We start from the raw sequence: 14,481 nt of genomic DNA on the forward strand, positions 1-14,481 counted from the left end.
CGTAACTCTGTAAAGGTAGGTAATATTATTACACTCATTTTATAGATAGAAAATTAGGGCATGGGTATATTAAGGAATTTGTTGAAGATTACAGACTTAGGGAATCATGGAGGATAGAGTCTACCACAGGCAATCTGACTCCAGGTCCTCTAACTGCCTTCCCAACTTAGTGATGGATATCATGGAAAAAAAGGGGGGGGGGCGGTTAAAAGGAGTGAGCAACAAGTACAGATAAAGAGCATACAGGAGGAGTAAACACATAAAATTACACACTTTATGTGAAGAGGGAGAAAGTGCAACATCAGCTGAGCTGAGCTTGACAGATGCATTCATCATTTACCTGAAGAAATAAGCAGAAAGCAGTTCAGAGGGAGGAACAAGATGTCGGAGCTGGAAAGCAAAGGCAAGTCATTAAATTTGCGTGGGGCATAAAAAATAGTGGAAGAAATGGTTTCTTCATTCATCAAAAATTTACTAATTAGTAGAAGAAATGCTGTTCTCCTAGAGGACAATTTTCTGATCTTTGCCCCTTTCTTTGAAGTTCCCAAAACCTACCACCAGCCTCATGTCCTGATTCCATAAAGAAACTAAAGCAGTCTTCTCTTTCCCCATTTTCTTGTTCCCTTTTATATCAGTGCTTCTTGACAGACTTATCAATACTGGTTTCCCTATTTCTCTCTTCCCATCTTGCCAAAATCCACTCCTGTCAGGCCCCTACCAACTCTACCAAACTGCTCTTATTGCAGTCACGTAGCCTCTGTGTTACTAAATTTGATGGTATTCTTTTTCTCAGTCTTTATCTTAATTGACCTACCAGCAGAATTTGACATACTGTTCCCTCCCGTCTCACAGAAAAAAAATTTTTTTTTCATTTGGCCTCCAGGATTTCTCATGTATGGTTTTCCTTCTACGTCACTATCTACTTAATGGCGGAAGACCCAGGGCTCAGTCCTGAGACATCTTCATCTTCTTTTTTTCATATTCACTCAACTCACTTATGATCTCATCCAGCCTTTGGCTTTACTTAGCCCTTCCAAACATTTATCCTCAGACTAGCCCTTTCCACCAAACTCCAAGCTTGTAGGCTGAGCTATCCACTTAATATCACTAGGAGGTCAAAGACACATCTTAAAGTAAACATCCAGAACTTCTGATCCTGGCCCTATCCCCAAACCTGTTTTAACAGTGTTCCTCATTTCACTTGAAGATAACCCCATCCTTCCAGCTGCTCAGGCCAGAAACCTTACTAATCACCCTGACTCCTCTCCTCTCATACTTGATATAACATATACCAGAAACTCTGTTGACCCTACCATCAAAACGTATCAAGAATAAAATCACTACTCACAATCTCCATTATAAACAATTTAGTCTAAGCCTTGTCTTCTCTCACCTGGATTTTTGCAATACTCTCCTAACTAGTCTCACTAGGCTTCTACCTTTGTCAACCTTAGACTGAATTTTCAATACAGATCTCTGTTTCAATCCTGCTAGAACACTGTCTTACCACATCACTTTTATTCTCAAAGCTCTCCACAGTTTTCCATCTCATTCTGAGTAAGAGTCAGAGGCTGAAAGGATCTAACCACATTTCCTCCATGACCTCATCTGCTAATATGCTCCGTGTATACTGTGCTTCAGCCACACTGTCCTCTTTGCCTTTCCTTGAACACTCCAGGCACATTCCTGGCACAGGGATTTTACACTGGCTGTTCCTTCCACCTCAAACTTGTTCCCCAAATATCTGCATGACTTTCTCCCATACTTCCATCAGATCTCTGTTCAAATATCATCATCTCAGTAAGCCCTGGTAGGAAGCTTTCTAATTTCAAATTGTGAAATTCTCTCCAGGCTTTCTCTATTCCCCCTTCCATTCTTTATTTTTCTCCATAGCACATAAAACTACCTACCTATCCATCTATCCACCCATCCATCCTGTTCATGGTTCATTTCACTCCACTAGAAAGTCAGCTTCATGGGAACAGGGATGTTCTCCTCTTTTGTTCACTACTATATTCCTAGGGCTCAGGAACAGTGCCTAGACATAGTAAACATTAATTGTTGTTGAATAAATGAATGTATCTCACAGATGTTAAAATGAAAAGCAATGTTACCATGAATGAAAATTCTTCATTCTGAGCAGTAATGATTTAAATCTCAATTGTTTTTATTAGGACTTTAAAGATGTTTGAAAACTCTGGCTCGAAGCCTTAGAATCTACATTTTACCAATACTTCATGAAACATCAAGATACAAAATACAAACAAGAAAAAGACCCGATTTTCATAGAAGTCAATCTAATGGAAGTCAATATGTTACTTGTTAATGAACAAGTAAACATATTATTATAATATGTTACAAGTATATTCAAAGTGCCAATATCAAGACTGATACAGATGACACAACATTGAGATTTTTTAGGAGAGGCTTAAGAAATGAAGCATTATTTTTAGCTAGATCAAAATGAAATAGGGTTTTAGTAGGCACTCAAGGAGGTAATAATTATTTCAAATAGAGAAAAGAATATAAATAAGAAAGGTGCCAAGAAATGAACATGTGACATATTCAGGGAAGGGTACAAAAAACTAGGTGCGATGGGGCAAGGAGTTAGAAACAAGATGGGACCTTCTCTAATGTTCTAAAAGAATGATGAGACACTGAAAGATTTTATGCAGGAAAGTGGAGGATAATATTTATGGATAACAAAGGAAATGCCTGTGATAGTTGTGAAAGGTTGGAGGACATCGAAACAGATGAGGTAAGAAATGATGATCACGTATTCTTAATCATTTTTGTGCCAAGGACTACTTGGACAGTCTGGGAAAGCCTGTGGATTCTTTTTCAGAATAAAACTTATAAATGCAAGGAATAAAGTAGAACTACAAAAAAAATATAGAAACATAGTTATCAATATAGTATAAAAATTAAGTTCTGTTGTGTATAATAAATATTTAAATCAGTAATTTTATTACATAACATAATTCCAAAGCAATGAGGAACATAATATTTCAAAATATGTTCAGTAACTTAAAACATTTCAAGATATATATATTTTTAAATATAATGCGATACAGATGTATCTGTGTTTTTATTGGTGACAATGTCACAAGTACTACTAATATTACTGTCATGTGTTGTCTATATTCAAAATAAAAGGAAAGGCTTAATTTTCATTAGAGGATGGTAAACACAAAGACATAATTTCTCCCTATGCATGTTCATGGATTTTAAGTTAAGAACCCTCAGGGAAACTAAAATCCAGGCAGCAAGATAGGAAATGAAGGAGATATTTAGAGAGAATATATTTCAAATAAATAAACATCCTCTGTTAAGTAAAATAAATAAATAAATAAATAAATAAATAAATAAATAAATAAATAGCAAAAAGATAAAATAATCCTAACCTAAACTGGATTAACTCCAGAGAGCAAAAAGGAAATATCCCTATATCAACTTCTAGTTAACAGTTTCCTTTACTTTGCTAAAAAGAGCACAAACAATGGTAATACCGCCAAAGCATGATTCATTTTCAAGATGAATCCCTCCCTGTTCAAAGGTTTACATTGTTTTGACCAGCATCAGACTGTTTATCCACACAAACTGTAAATACATTATTTTTAGAACTGACCAACAACAATGCCCATTTTGTTTTGACATGTAGGACACAAAAAGAACATGGAGAAAAATGACCATCACTCGAATGTCTTCACTTCAAAAATGAGAAATACTATATACAGAGGAATGGGATGGAATTCCAACATAATAAAATTTTAAAACATTATCAGGAGGAAAATGCCTCCTGAAATTCCTTGCTTTCAAAGAGAATGTTAAGTACAGCAGTACTGTCAAACAGTTTAATCTCTTCTCTGAGACACCTTCTGTTGGCTTCACACAAAAAAAGGGAAGAAAGCTGTTAAAGCAATAAAGCCAAGAGAAAATCCTTTATTTTTACTCAGAAATTAAGTATTGTTCTTCAATTATTTCTTCTTTCACAAATGACAAATCCTTAATTGATTGGAACCTTGCACCCTTCTACAAAAATACACTGCAAGTTATTTGTTCATGGTTATTTAATTTCTGCCTTTTCCCTTGGACTAGAAGATACATGAGAGCAGAGGTTACCTCAATTTTTTTGTACATTATAATCAAAGCCTAGCACAAAACCTGGTATATGGTAAGCTTAATAGGGAAGGAAGAACAGGAAGGGAAAAGAAGCTCAAAAGAAGACTTTCTGAATATATGTAAATGTAAGGACTATGAATCCTTCCTAATTTTTTACTATTATATTATATCTGTTCTCTGGTGAACCTAGCTGCACCACATGCATTCTGAATCTTTTTCCATAAAGTGTTTGGTGGAATTTAACTAAGAAAAATACTCAACACAAAGAGAAAGGTCCTCAAAGAACCTGTACGATGAACTAATTATATGACAAAATATTTACACCTAAAAGTTTAAGTAATTATTCCTGAAGTAAGATTTCTTGCAAATGGCTGAAAACAAATATCCCATAGCTTACTAAGCTTTTTTTCCTTTTAAATTCCAAGTGCTTTTTAAAATGACTTAACCTAGGACTGATTCTAAAAAGATTTTCAACCTTTTGAAGATCTTAGATCACTAGTTAAATTAAGTAAACATAAATAAAACAAGTGTTCTTATAAGAATAATGGTGCCAAAGCATAAAGCATCATCTAAGGAGAAAACAGAAGTCCTGAATTTTTTTGAGTTACAGATCTCCCCAGGATCCATTTACCAACATATGTTTACAGCCTACCTTAAAACGTCCTACAAAAAAATACCTATCTAGAATTGATTAGGTATTACCAAGGGATATATGTTTAAGCAAAAGCTAAAACAAATAAGGATGGGCATATATCCAAAAGAACTGCAGAGGGATTCAAACAAATACTTGCACATCCATGTTCATGAGAGCACTATTCAAAACAGCAAAAAAGGTGGAAACAACCCAAATATCCATCTGTGGAAGAATAGGTAAAAGTATAGTATATACATACAGTGGAATATTACTTGAGCATAAAAAGTAATGTACCGATATATACTACAAAGTGGCTGTACCTCCAAAACACACTACATCATATAAGCCAGAAACAAAAGATCACCTATTGTATGATGGCAGTTATATGAAATATCTAGAAAAGGTAAATTCACAGAGATGGAAAGCAGATTGGTGGTTGCTAGGGGCTTAGGTAGAGAAGAATAGGTAGTAATTGCTTAAAGAATATGTGGTTTTGGGGTGCCTGGGTGGCACAGTCAATTAAGGGTCCAACTCTTGGGTTCGGCTCAGGTTGTGAACTCAGAGTCAAGAGGTCAAGCCCGACTTCAGGCTTTTCACTCAACTCAGAGACTGCTTAAGATTTTCTTTCTCTTCCTCTATCCCTTCCCACCAGGTGCACGTACTTTCTCTCTTGAATAATTAAATAAATAAATATTTTTTAAAAAGAATATGTGGTTTTCTTGGATGAGGAAAATGTTTTGGAACTAGTTAAAAGTGGTGGTTCATTGTGAATGTACTAAATGCCATTGAATTGCTAACATTTTTATGGACATTTCAGATCAACTGAATAAATAAAAATTGGTTTCTGTAGTAACCATTATGTCTCTATATAATTTCCTATTCTTAAAAACCTAAATTGGTCATCTATCAAGGAGAACCTGCAATGCTCTTAAAAAAAAAAATGGCGTCTAATATAAACAAGTTTTTTTTCTTTTTTTTTTTTTTGTCATTCTAGTGGAAGTAAAGTGGTACAACATTCTGGTATCTACCAAGGTCAAGATTCATATACACATCCAGCATTTCCATTAAAAGATGAGTACACATTAGCACCAAGAAACAAGTATAAAATAAACTTTCATTGCATCACTACATATATTAACCCAACACCAGAAACCTACCAAATACAGATCAACAGCAGTGGTAAAAAAAAAAAAAGAAAAAGAAAAAAAAATGTGTACAATGAACTATGTAAGAGCAATGGAAATTAATGAAGTAAACCTACACAGAAGTGAATTAATCTCACAAACACAATCCCTAGAGACATATTTTAAAATATAATGCAAATACTGCTCTAAAATACATGACTCACAATGATCCCTCTCCCACAAGTATTTCTTAATGAACTATATAGTATTGACTCTGGTAAGAGAAAGAATTTTCTGGAAAAAATCTATACGTATGTGATTTAATCTATAAATTTATAAAAATACTCTTGAACTTTATATTCCATGCATACGACACAAAGTATGCCTTATACGTTAAAAAAAATTAGCATGGCAAAGATCACTGTTCCTATATTGATTTCAATTTATTGACTTAATAAATTAAGAATGTTCCAAAATGAGCCTAAGACCTTTTCTTTGCATAAAAAGATCAGGGGAAAAAATGTTTTAGTTATTTTATCCCATATCTCAGAAAGTAAGGCTAATAAGAGAAGGATGGTAGGGTTCAGTGAAGAGAGAGAAAATCAGGTTTACCGTGCAGTGGTGACCCGGAAGGGCTGCTTGATAGACCAGGAACAGGGCTACAGCGCCCTCCTTGCTTAGACGTCAGTTCTTGCTCAATTTCTTCCAGCCCCGCACTTTTCTGGAAGCGGCTCATACGATTCACAACTCGTGGTGACATGTGTGTTCGAACACAAGGCTGGCCACCGTATGGGTTGATGGGGAAAACGTGGGAAGTCCCCCGGAGTGTACTGACCACGACCCAGCGACAGTCGTGGCTGAAGCAGATGTCCTGTACCTAGGAATGGACAGGGAAAAAAACACAAAAATGATTGCAACTACTTGGATTGATATGTTAATTAGCTGAATTTAATTTTTTTTTAAGGGGGGAGAAAAACTATTTGGATTTATCTCATATCACACACATATCACCAGGTATAAATAGGAATACTTGTCTTGTTACCAAATTTACCTAATATCAAGTTATAAATTAAAAATTTGATTCTACAGATGAGTAGAGATGAAACTCTACTGAGATGAGTTTCATGGTGAATTTTTTTTTTTTTTTAGATTTTATTTATTCATTCATGAGAGACACAGAGAGAAAGAGGGGCAGAGACATTGGCAGAGGGAAAAGCTCCCCTGTGGGGAGTCTGATGCAGGACTTGATCACAGGACCCCAGGATCATGCCCAGAGCCAAAGGCAGATGCTCAACCACTGAGCCCCCCATGTGCCTCTCATGGTAAATATTGATCAAAACTCCCTATCAGGGATTTGATATGTTTTCGAGTAGAGAATTTTGTCCCTTACAGCACACAGTGTCAGGTCAAAAATCAGGACCTAGGCAGTTTCATCACAGAGCTACAAAAAATATATGAGTCAGGTATATTTCTCTAAATTAATTTGCCTTCTAGCAAGCATAAAGTAGTAAAAATAAAAACAAACATTATACAATATAAGTGAAGGTATTAATTCAATCCTTCATGAGCAAATATTAAGTTTCATGCTAAATATTAGAAATGGGCACTGGGGGGGCACATGATGGGATGGGCAGTATGTGTTATGTTATATGTTAGCAAATCGAACTCCAATAAAAAATATACAAAAAAAAAAAAGAGGTAAATAAAAAATAACCTTTGGGAAAAGTTAAGAGGAAGGAGCCAGACATAGTCTCATGGTCTGAGGAACAACTATACACATCTGCTTGTTCTTTCATGTGCATAAGATTTTTATTTAAAAAAAAAAAGAATCTTTGGGCTCACAACCTCAGGAGAAGAAGACATGTAAGAAACTCATGAGAACTCATGAGAATGTAAAATATAAAAAGTGAAGTAACTGAGCCACAGCCCCAGGAGTGCGATTCCAGCAGCACAGGCCCCAGATCGGACCGGACCAGATCTGACCGGACACAGCCCAGGATCCTGCGCTACCCCCGGGAAAGGCAGAGGTGCGGAGGACACAGGACAGCGAGGACCCTCTTGCTGCTGGGCACCCCGAACTGTGCAGATCAGCACTCCTGCCACTAGAGCATCCAGGCCAGTACAAACTGGGAGACTGTGGTAGTTACTGTGGGAGCTGACTCCAGAGCTGGAGAGCTGGCTGCCACCAGTATTGTTGCTTCTCCTGGTGTCACCCTGTGCCTGAGACGGAGTGGGGCTACCAGGGAACAGGGGCCTCACAGGATAAGCAGCTCCCACTGAGCCATGCACACAGGTGAGAGTCAGCACAGCAGGTCAGGTCCCTCCCCAAGAAGACCAGCTGGAAGGACAGTGGAAGAGCAAGTTCTTAGTTGGGCAGCACTGGAAAGCTTCTGGGGAAGTCGAGGGATTTAGAGTATATAGAACCAGAGGATACCCCTCTTTCTTTCTGTTTTTGTATTTTCTTTTTTTTTTTATCTTCCTTTTTCCAATACAACTCGTTTTTAGCCACTCTGCACTGAGCAAAATGACTAGAAAGAAGAACTCACCACAAAAGAAAGAATCAAAATCAGTACTCTCTGCCACAGAGTTATAGAATTTGGATTACAATTTGATATCAGAGAGCCAATTCAGCACAATTATAAAGCTACTGGTGGCTCTGGAAAAAAGCATAAAGGATTCAAGAGACCTCATGACTGCAGAATTTAGATCTAATCAGGCCGAAATTAAAAATCAATTAAATGGGATGCAATCCAAACTGGAGGTCCTAACGACGGGAGTTAATGAGGTAGAAGAAAGAGTGACATAGAAGACAAGTTGATGGCAAGGAAGGAGGCTGAGGTAAAAAGAGAAAAATGATTAAAAGACCATGAGGAAAGGTTAAAGGAAGTAAATGACAGCCTCAGAAGGAAAAATATATGTTTAACTGGGGTTCCAGAGTGCGCTGAAAGGGACAGAGGACCAGAAAGCATATTTAAATAAATCATAGCTGAGAACTTCCCTAATGTGGAGAGGAAAACAGGCATTCAGATCCAGGAGATAGAGATCCCCTCCTAAAATTAATAAAAACCGTTCAACACCTCGACGTTTAATAGTAAAACTTGCAAATTCCAAAGATAAAGAGAAAATCCTTAACGCCACAGAGACAAGAGATCCCTAACTTATATGGGAACAAATATTAGATTAACAGCAGACCTCTCCACAGACACCTGGCAGGCCAGAAAGGGCTGGTAGGATATATTCAGGATCCTAAATGAGAAGAACATGTAGCCAAGAATACTCTACCCAGCAAGGCTCTCATTCAGAATAGAAGGAGAGATAAAGAGCTTCCAAGATAGGCAGAAACTGAAAGAATATGTGACCACCAAACCGGCTCTGCAAGAAATGTTAAGGGGGACTCTGTAAAAAAAAAGAGGTTGCCCAAAGAAATAATTCACAAAAACAGGGACTGAATAGGTATTATGATGACACTAAATTCATATCTTTCAATAGTAACTCTGATGGTGAATGGGCTTAATGATCCCATCAAAAGACTCTGGGTTCCAGACTGGATAAAAAAGCAAGAAAGAAAGACCCATCTATTTGCTGTCTACAAGAGACTCATTTTAGACCTAAGGACACTTCCAGCCTGAAAATGAAAGGTTGGAGAACCATTTACCATTCAAATGGTCCTCAAAAGAAAGCAGGGGTAGCAATCCTCATATCAGATAAATTAAAGTTTATCCCAAAGACTGTAGGAAGAGATAAAAAGGGATACTACATCATACTTATAGAATCTATCCAACAAAAGGACCTAACAATCATGAATATTTATGTCCCTACTGTGGGAGCTGCCAAGTATATCAATCAATTAATAACTAAATTAAAGACATAATTAGATAATATACACTAATACTGGAAGATTTCAACATGGCACTTTTTGCAAATGACAGATCTTCTAAGCACAACATCTCCAAAGAAACAAGAACTTTAAATGATACACTGAACCAGATGGATTTCACAAATATTTACAGAACTTTACATCGAAATGCAACTGAATACATTCTTCTCAAGTGCACATGGAACTTTCTCCAGAATAGACCACATACTGGGTCACAAATCAGGTATTAACCGATACCAAAAGATTGGGATTGTCCCCTGCATATTTTCAGACCATAATGCTTTGAAACTTGAACTCAATCACAAGAAGAAATTTGGAAGACATTCAAACACATGGAGTTAAAGAGCAGCATGCTAAAAGATGAAAGGGTCAACCAGGAAATTAGAGAAGAATTTAAAAGATTCATGGAAACTAATGAGAATGAAGACACAACCGTTCAAAATCTTTGGGATACAGCAAAAGCAGTCCTGAGAGGAAAAAACATTGCAATACAAGCATCCCTCAAAAAACTGGAAAAAACTCAAATACACAAGCTAACTTTGCACCTAAAGGAACTGGAGAAAGAACAACAAATAAAACCTACACCAAGCAGAAGAAGAGAGTTAATAAAGATCTGAGCAGAACTCAATGAAATAGAGATCAGAAGAACTGTAGAACAGATCAACAAAACCAGGAGTTGGTTCTTTGAAAGAATTAATAAGATAGATAAAACATTAGCTAACCTTCTTAAAAACAAAAAAGACTAATAAAATCATGAATGAAAAAGGTAAGATTACAAGAAAATACAAACGATTATAAAAACATATTATGCGCAGCTATACATCAATAAATTAGGCAGTCTAGAAGAAATGGACGCATTTCTGGAAAACCACAAACTATCAAAACTGGAACAGGAAGAAACAGAAAACCTGAACAGGCCAAAAACCAGAGAGGAAATTGAAGCAGTCATCAAAAACCTCCCAACACACAAAAGTCCAGGGCCAGATGGCTTCCCAGGGGAATTCTATCAAACGTTTAAAGAAGAAACAATACCTATTCTACTAAAGCTGTTCCAAAAGATAGAAAGGGATGGAATACTTCCAAACTGGTTCTATGAGGCCAGCATCACCTTAATTCCAAAACCAGACAAAGACCCCACCAAAAAGGAGAATTATAGACCAATATCCCTGATGAACACAGATGCAAAAATTCTCAACAACATACTAGCCAATAGGATCCAACAATACATTAAGAAGATTATTCACCATGACCAAATGGGATTTATCCCCGGGATGCAAAGCTGGTTCAACACTTGTAAAGCAATCAACGTGATAGATCATATCAACAAGAGAAAAAACAAGAACCATATGATCCTCTCAATAGATGCAGAGAAAGCATTTGACAAAATACAGCATCCATTCCTGATCAAAACTCTTCAGAGTGTAGGGATAGAGGGAACATTCCTCAGGATCTTAAAAGCCATCTATGAAAAGCCCACAGCAAATATTATTCTCAATGGGGAAACACTGGGAGCCTTTGCTCTAAGATCAGGAATACAACAGGGATGTCCACTCTCACCCCTGTTATTCAATATAGTACTAGAAGTCCTAGCCTCACCAATCAAGCAACAAAAAGAAATAAAAGGCATTCAAATTGGCAAAGAAGTCAAACTCTCCCTCTTCGCAGATGACATGATACGGTACATAGAAAACCCAAAAGAGGGCAGCGAAGGTGGCTCAGCGGTTTAGTGCCGCCATCAACCCAGGTCGTGTTCCTGGAGACCCAGGATTGAGTTCCATGTTGGGCTCCCTGCATGGAGCCTGCTTCTCCCTCTGCCTATGTCTCTGCCTCTCTCTCTCTCTCTCTTTCTCTTTCTCTATCTCTCATGAATAAATAAATAAAATCTTAAAAAAAAAAAAAAGAAAACCCAAAAGACTTCACCCCAAGATTGCTAGAACTCATATAGCAATTCAGCAGTGTGGCAGCATACAAAATCAATGCCCAGAAATCAGTGGCATTTCTATACACTGAGACTGAAGAAAGAGAAATTAAGGAATCAATCCCATTTACAATTGCACCCAAAAGCATAACATACCTAAGAATAAACCTGACCAAAGAGGTAAAGGATCTATATCCTAAAAACTACAGAACACTTCTGAAAGAAATTGAGGAAGACACAAAGAGATGGAAAAATATTCCATGCTCATGTATTGGAAGAATTAATACTGTGAAAATGTCTATGCTACCCAGGGCAATTTACACATTTAATGCAATCCCTATCAAAATACAGGTTTTTCTTTAGAGAGTTGGAACAAATCATCTTAAGATTTGTGTGGAATCCGAAAAGACCCCGGACAGCCAGAGGAATATTAAAAAAGAAAACCAGAGCCGGGGGCATCACAATGCTGGATTTCAGGTTGTACTACAAAGCTGTGATCATCAAGACAGTGTGGTACTGGCACAAAAGCAGACACACAGGTCAATGGAACAGAATGGAGAACCCAGAAATGGGCCCTCAACTCTATGGTCAATTAATACTCGACAAAGCAGGAAAGACTATCCACTGGAAAAAGGACAATCTCTTCAATAAATGGTGCTGGGAAAATTGGACAGCCACATGCAGAAGAATGAAACTAGACCATTCTCTTACACTACACACAAAGATAAACTCAAAATGGAAGAAAGATCTAAATGTGAGAAAAGAATCCATCAAAATCTTAGAGGAGAACACAGGCAACACTCTTTTTGAACTTGGTCATAGCAACTTCTTGCAAGATACATCTATGAAGGCAAGGGAAACAAAAGCAAAAATGTATTGGGACTTAAGATAAAAAGCTTCTGCACAGCAAAAGAAACAGTCAACAAAACTAAAAGACAGTCTACAGAATGGAAGAAGATATTTGCAAATGACATATCAGATAAAGGGCTAGTATCCAAGATCTATAAAGAACTTATTAAACTCAACACCAAAGAAACAAACAATCCAATCATGAAATGGCAAAAGACATGAACAGAAATTTCACAGAGGAAGATATAGACATGGCCAACAAGCACATGAGAAAATGCTCCACATCACTTGCCATCAGGGAAACACAAATCAAAACCACAATGAGATACCACCTCACACCAGTGAGAATGGTGAAAATTAACAAGACAGGAAACAACAAATGTTGGAAAGGATGTGGAGAAAGGGGAACCCTTTTGCACTGTTGGTGGGAACGTGAACTGGTGCAGCCACTCTGGAAAACTGTGTGGAGGTTCCTCAAAGAGTTAAAAATAGACCTGCCCTACGACCCAGCAATTGCACTGCTGGGGATTTACCCAAAAGATACAGATGCAGTGAAACACCGGGACACCTGCACCCCAATGTTTATAGCAGCAATGTCCACAATAGCCAAACTGTGGAAGGAGCCTTGGTGTTCATCGAAAGATGAAAGATGTGGTCTATATATACAATGGAATATTACTCAGCCATTAGAAATGACAAATACCCACCATTTGCTTCGACGTGGATGGAACTGGAGGGTATTACGCTGAGCGAAGTAAGTCAATTGGAGAAGGACAAACATCATATGGTCTCATTCATTTGGGGAATATAAAAAATAGTCAAAGGGAATAAAGAGGAAAGGAGAGAAAATGAGCGGGAAATATCAGAGAGGGTGACAGAACATGAGAGACTCCTAACTCTGGGAAACAAACAAGGGGTAGTGGAAGGGGAGGTGGGGGGGGGTTGGGGTGACTGGGTGACGGGCACTGAGGAGGGCACTTGACGGGATGAGCACTGGGTGATATGCTATATGTTGGCAAATTGAACTCCAATAAAAAAAAATTATATATAAAAAAAGACTGCTTCCTAGTCTGTCAGTGAAAAGAAGTTTCCTCTTTCATTTTAAAAATACTTCTGATATAAAGTGGTGCTAACAATCAGTACCAAGGCAGGAAAACAGAATTCCACTTCAATGCTTACTTAGAAAACTGTTCTTAAAGAAGCGCTTCTGCTCTATGACCTTAAGGACACATCAGGATACTTAAATGAACAGAGAAGATACTAGCTGTCAAGAGACAGAGAGGGTTTAATCCTTTAAATAACATAGAGGATAACAAGTCATCTTCTCACAAAATGCAAAATGATATAACTGTTGGTGTTATCAAACAAGTTGGGTGGTCGTTCCTACGTTATTAAAGACAAGAAAGACTATATATGATGGCAAAATAGTAATAAAATAATGACATCATCTGCATGATATTTGCACCTCAATTTTGTAATGATATATTTTTTTAAAAACTTTATTCATTTATTCATGAGAGACACAGAGAGAGAGAGGCAGAGACACAGGAAGAGGGAGAAGCAGGCTCCATGCAGGGAGCCTGACGTGGGACTCGATCCCGGGTCTCCAGGATCACGCCCTGGGTGCCAAACCGCTGAGCCACGCAGGGATCCCCCTGTAATGATATTTCTAGTAAAGATTTTCTCATCACAAAACAGGAAAGCTAGATGGGAGGTGTATCTCTGTTTTAGTGCTACAGTACCAAATATCATGGCAAATAATATTTACCAAGTACAGATCAGGCAATTGTTAGAAACAGAAGTTTAAACAAGTACAGTAACAAAAAAAAAGACTATCAAAACACCTACCCTCAAATTTAGGAAGCAAGCATACTTTGATAATTGTGATTTTTTTTAATTTACTATCCTGTAGTCAGGAATTGACCCAATCCAAGCAGATCTGGGCAGCAAAAGATAT

The 14,481-nt window shown here is 37.4% G+C and overlaps 1 protein-coding gene across 14 annotated transcripts in view; it reads right to left on the reverse strand.

The window, feature by feature from the left end:
- The window catches only part of BCAS3 (BCAS3 microtubule associated cell migration factor), a 591,457-nt gene that overhangs the window by 345,334 nt on the left and 231,642 nt on the right, over positions 1 to 14,481 (reverse strand). For all 14 annotated transcript variants that reach the window (XR_007413014.1, XR_007413013.1, XR_003133737.3 and 11 more), the window contains exon 15: positions 6,493 to 6,757. Coding sequence is in view for 11 of the 14 variants with exons in the window: in XM_025440686.3 (XP_025296471.1) it covers positions 6,493 to 6,757 (265 nt within the window). In the remaining 3 variants the exon portion in view is untranslated. The remainder of the gene's footprint in view (positions 1 to 6,492; positions 6,758 to 14,481) is intronic.

This window comes from Canis lupus, chromosome 9 (assembly GCF_003254725.2).
Source record: "Canis lupus dingo isolate Sandy chromosome 9, ASM325472v2, whole genome shotgun sequence".
Lineage (NCBI taxonomy): Eukaryota > Metazoa > Chordata > Mammalia > Carnivora > Canidae > Canis > Canis lupus.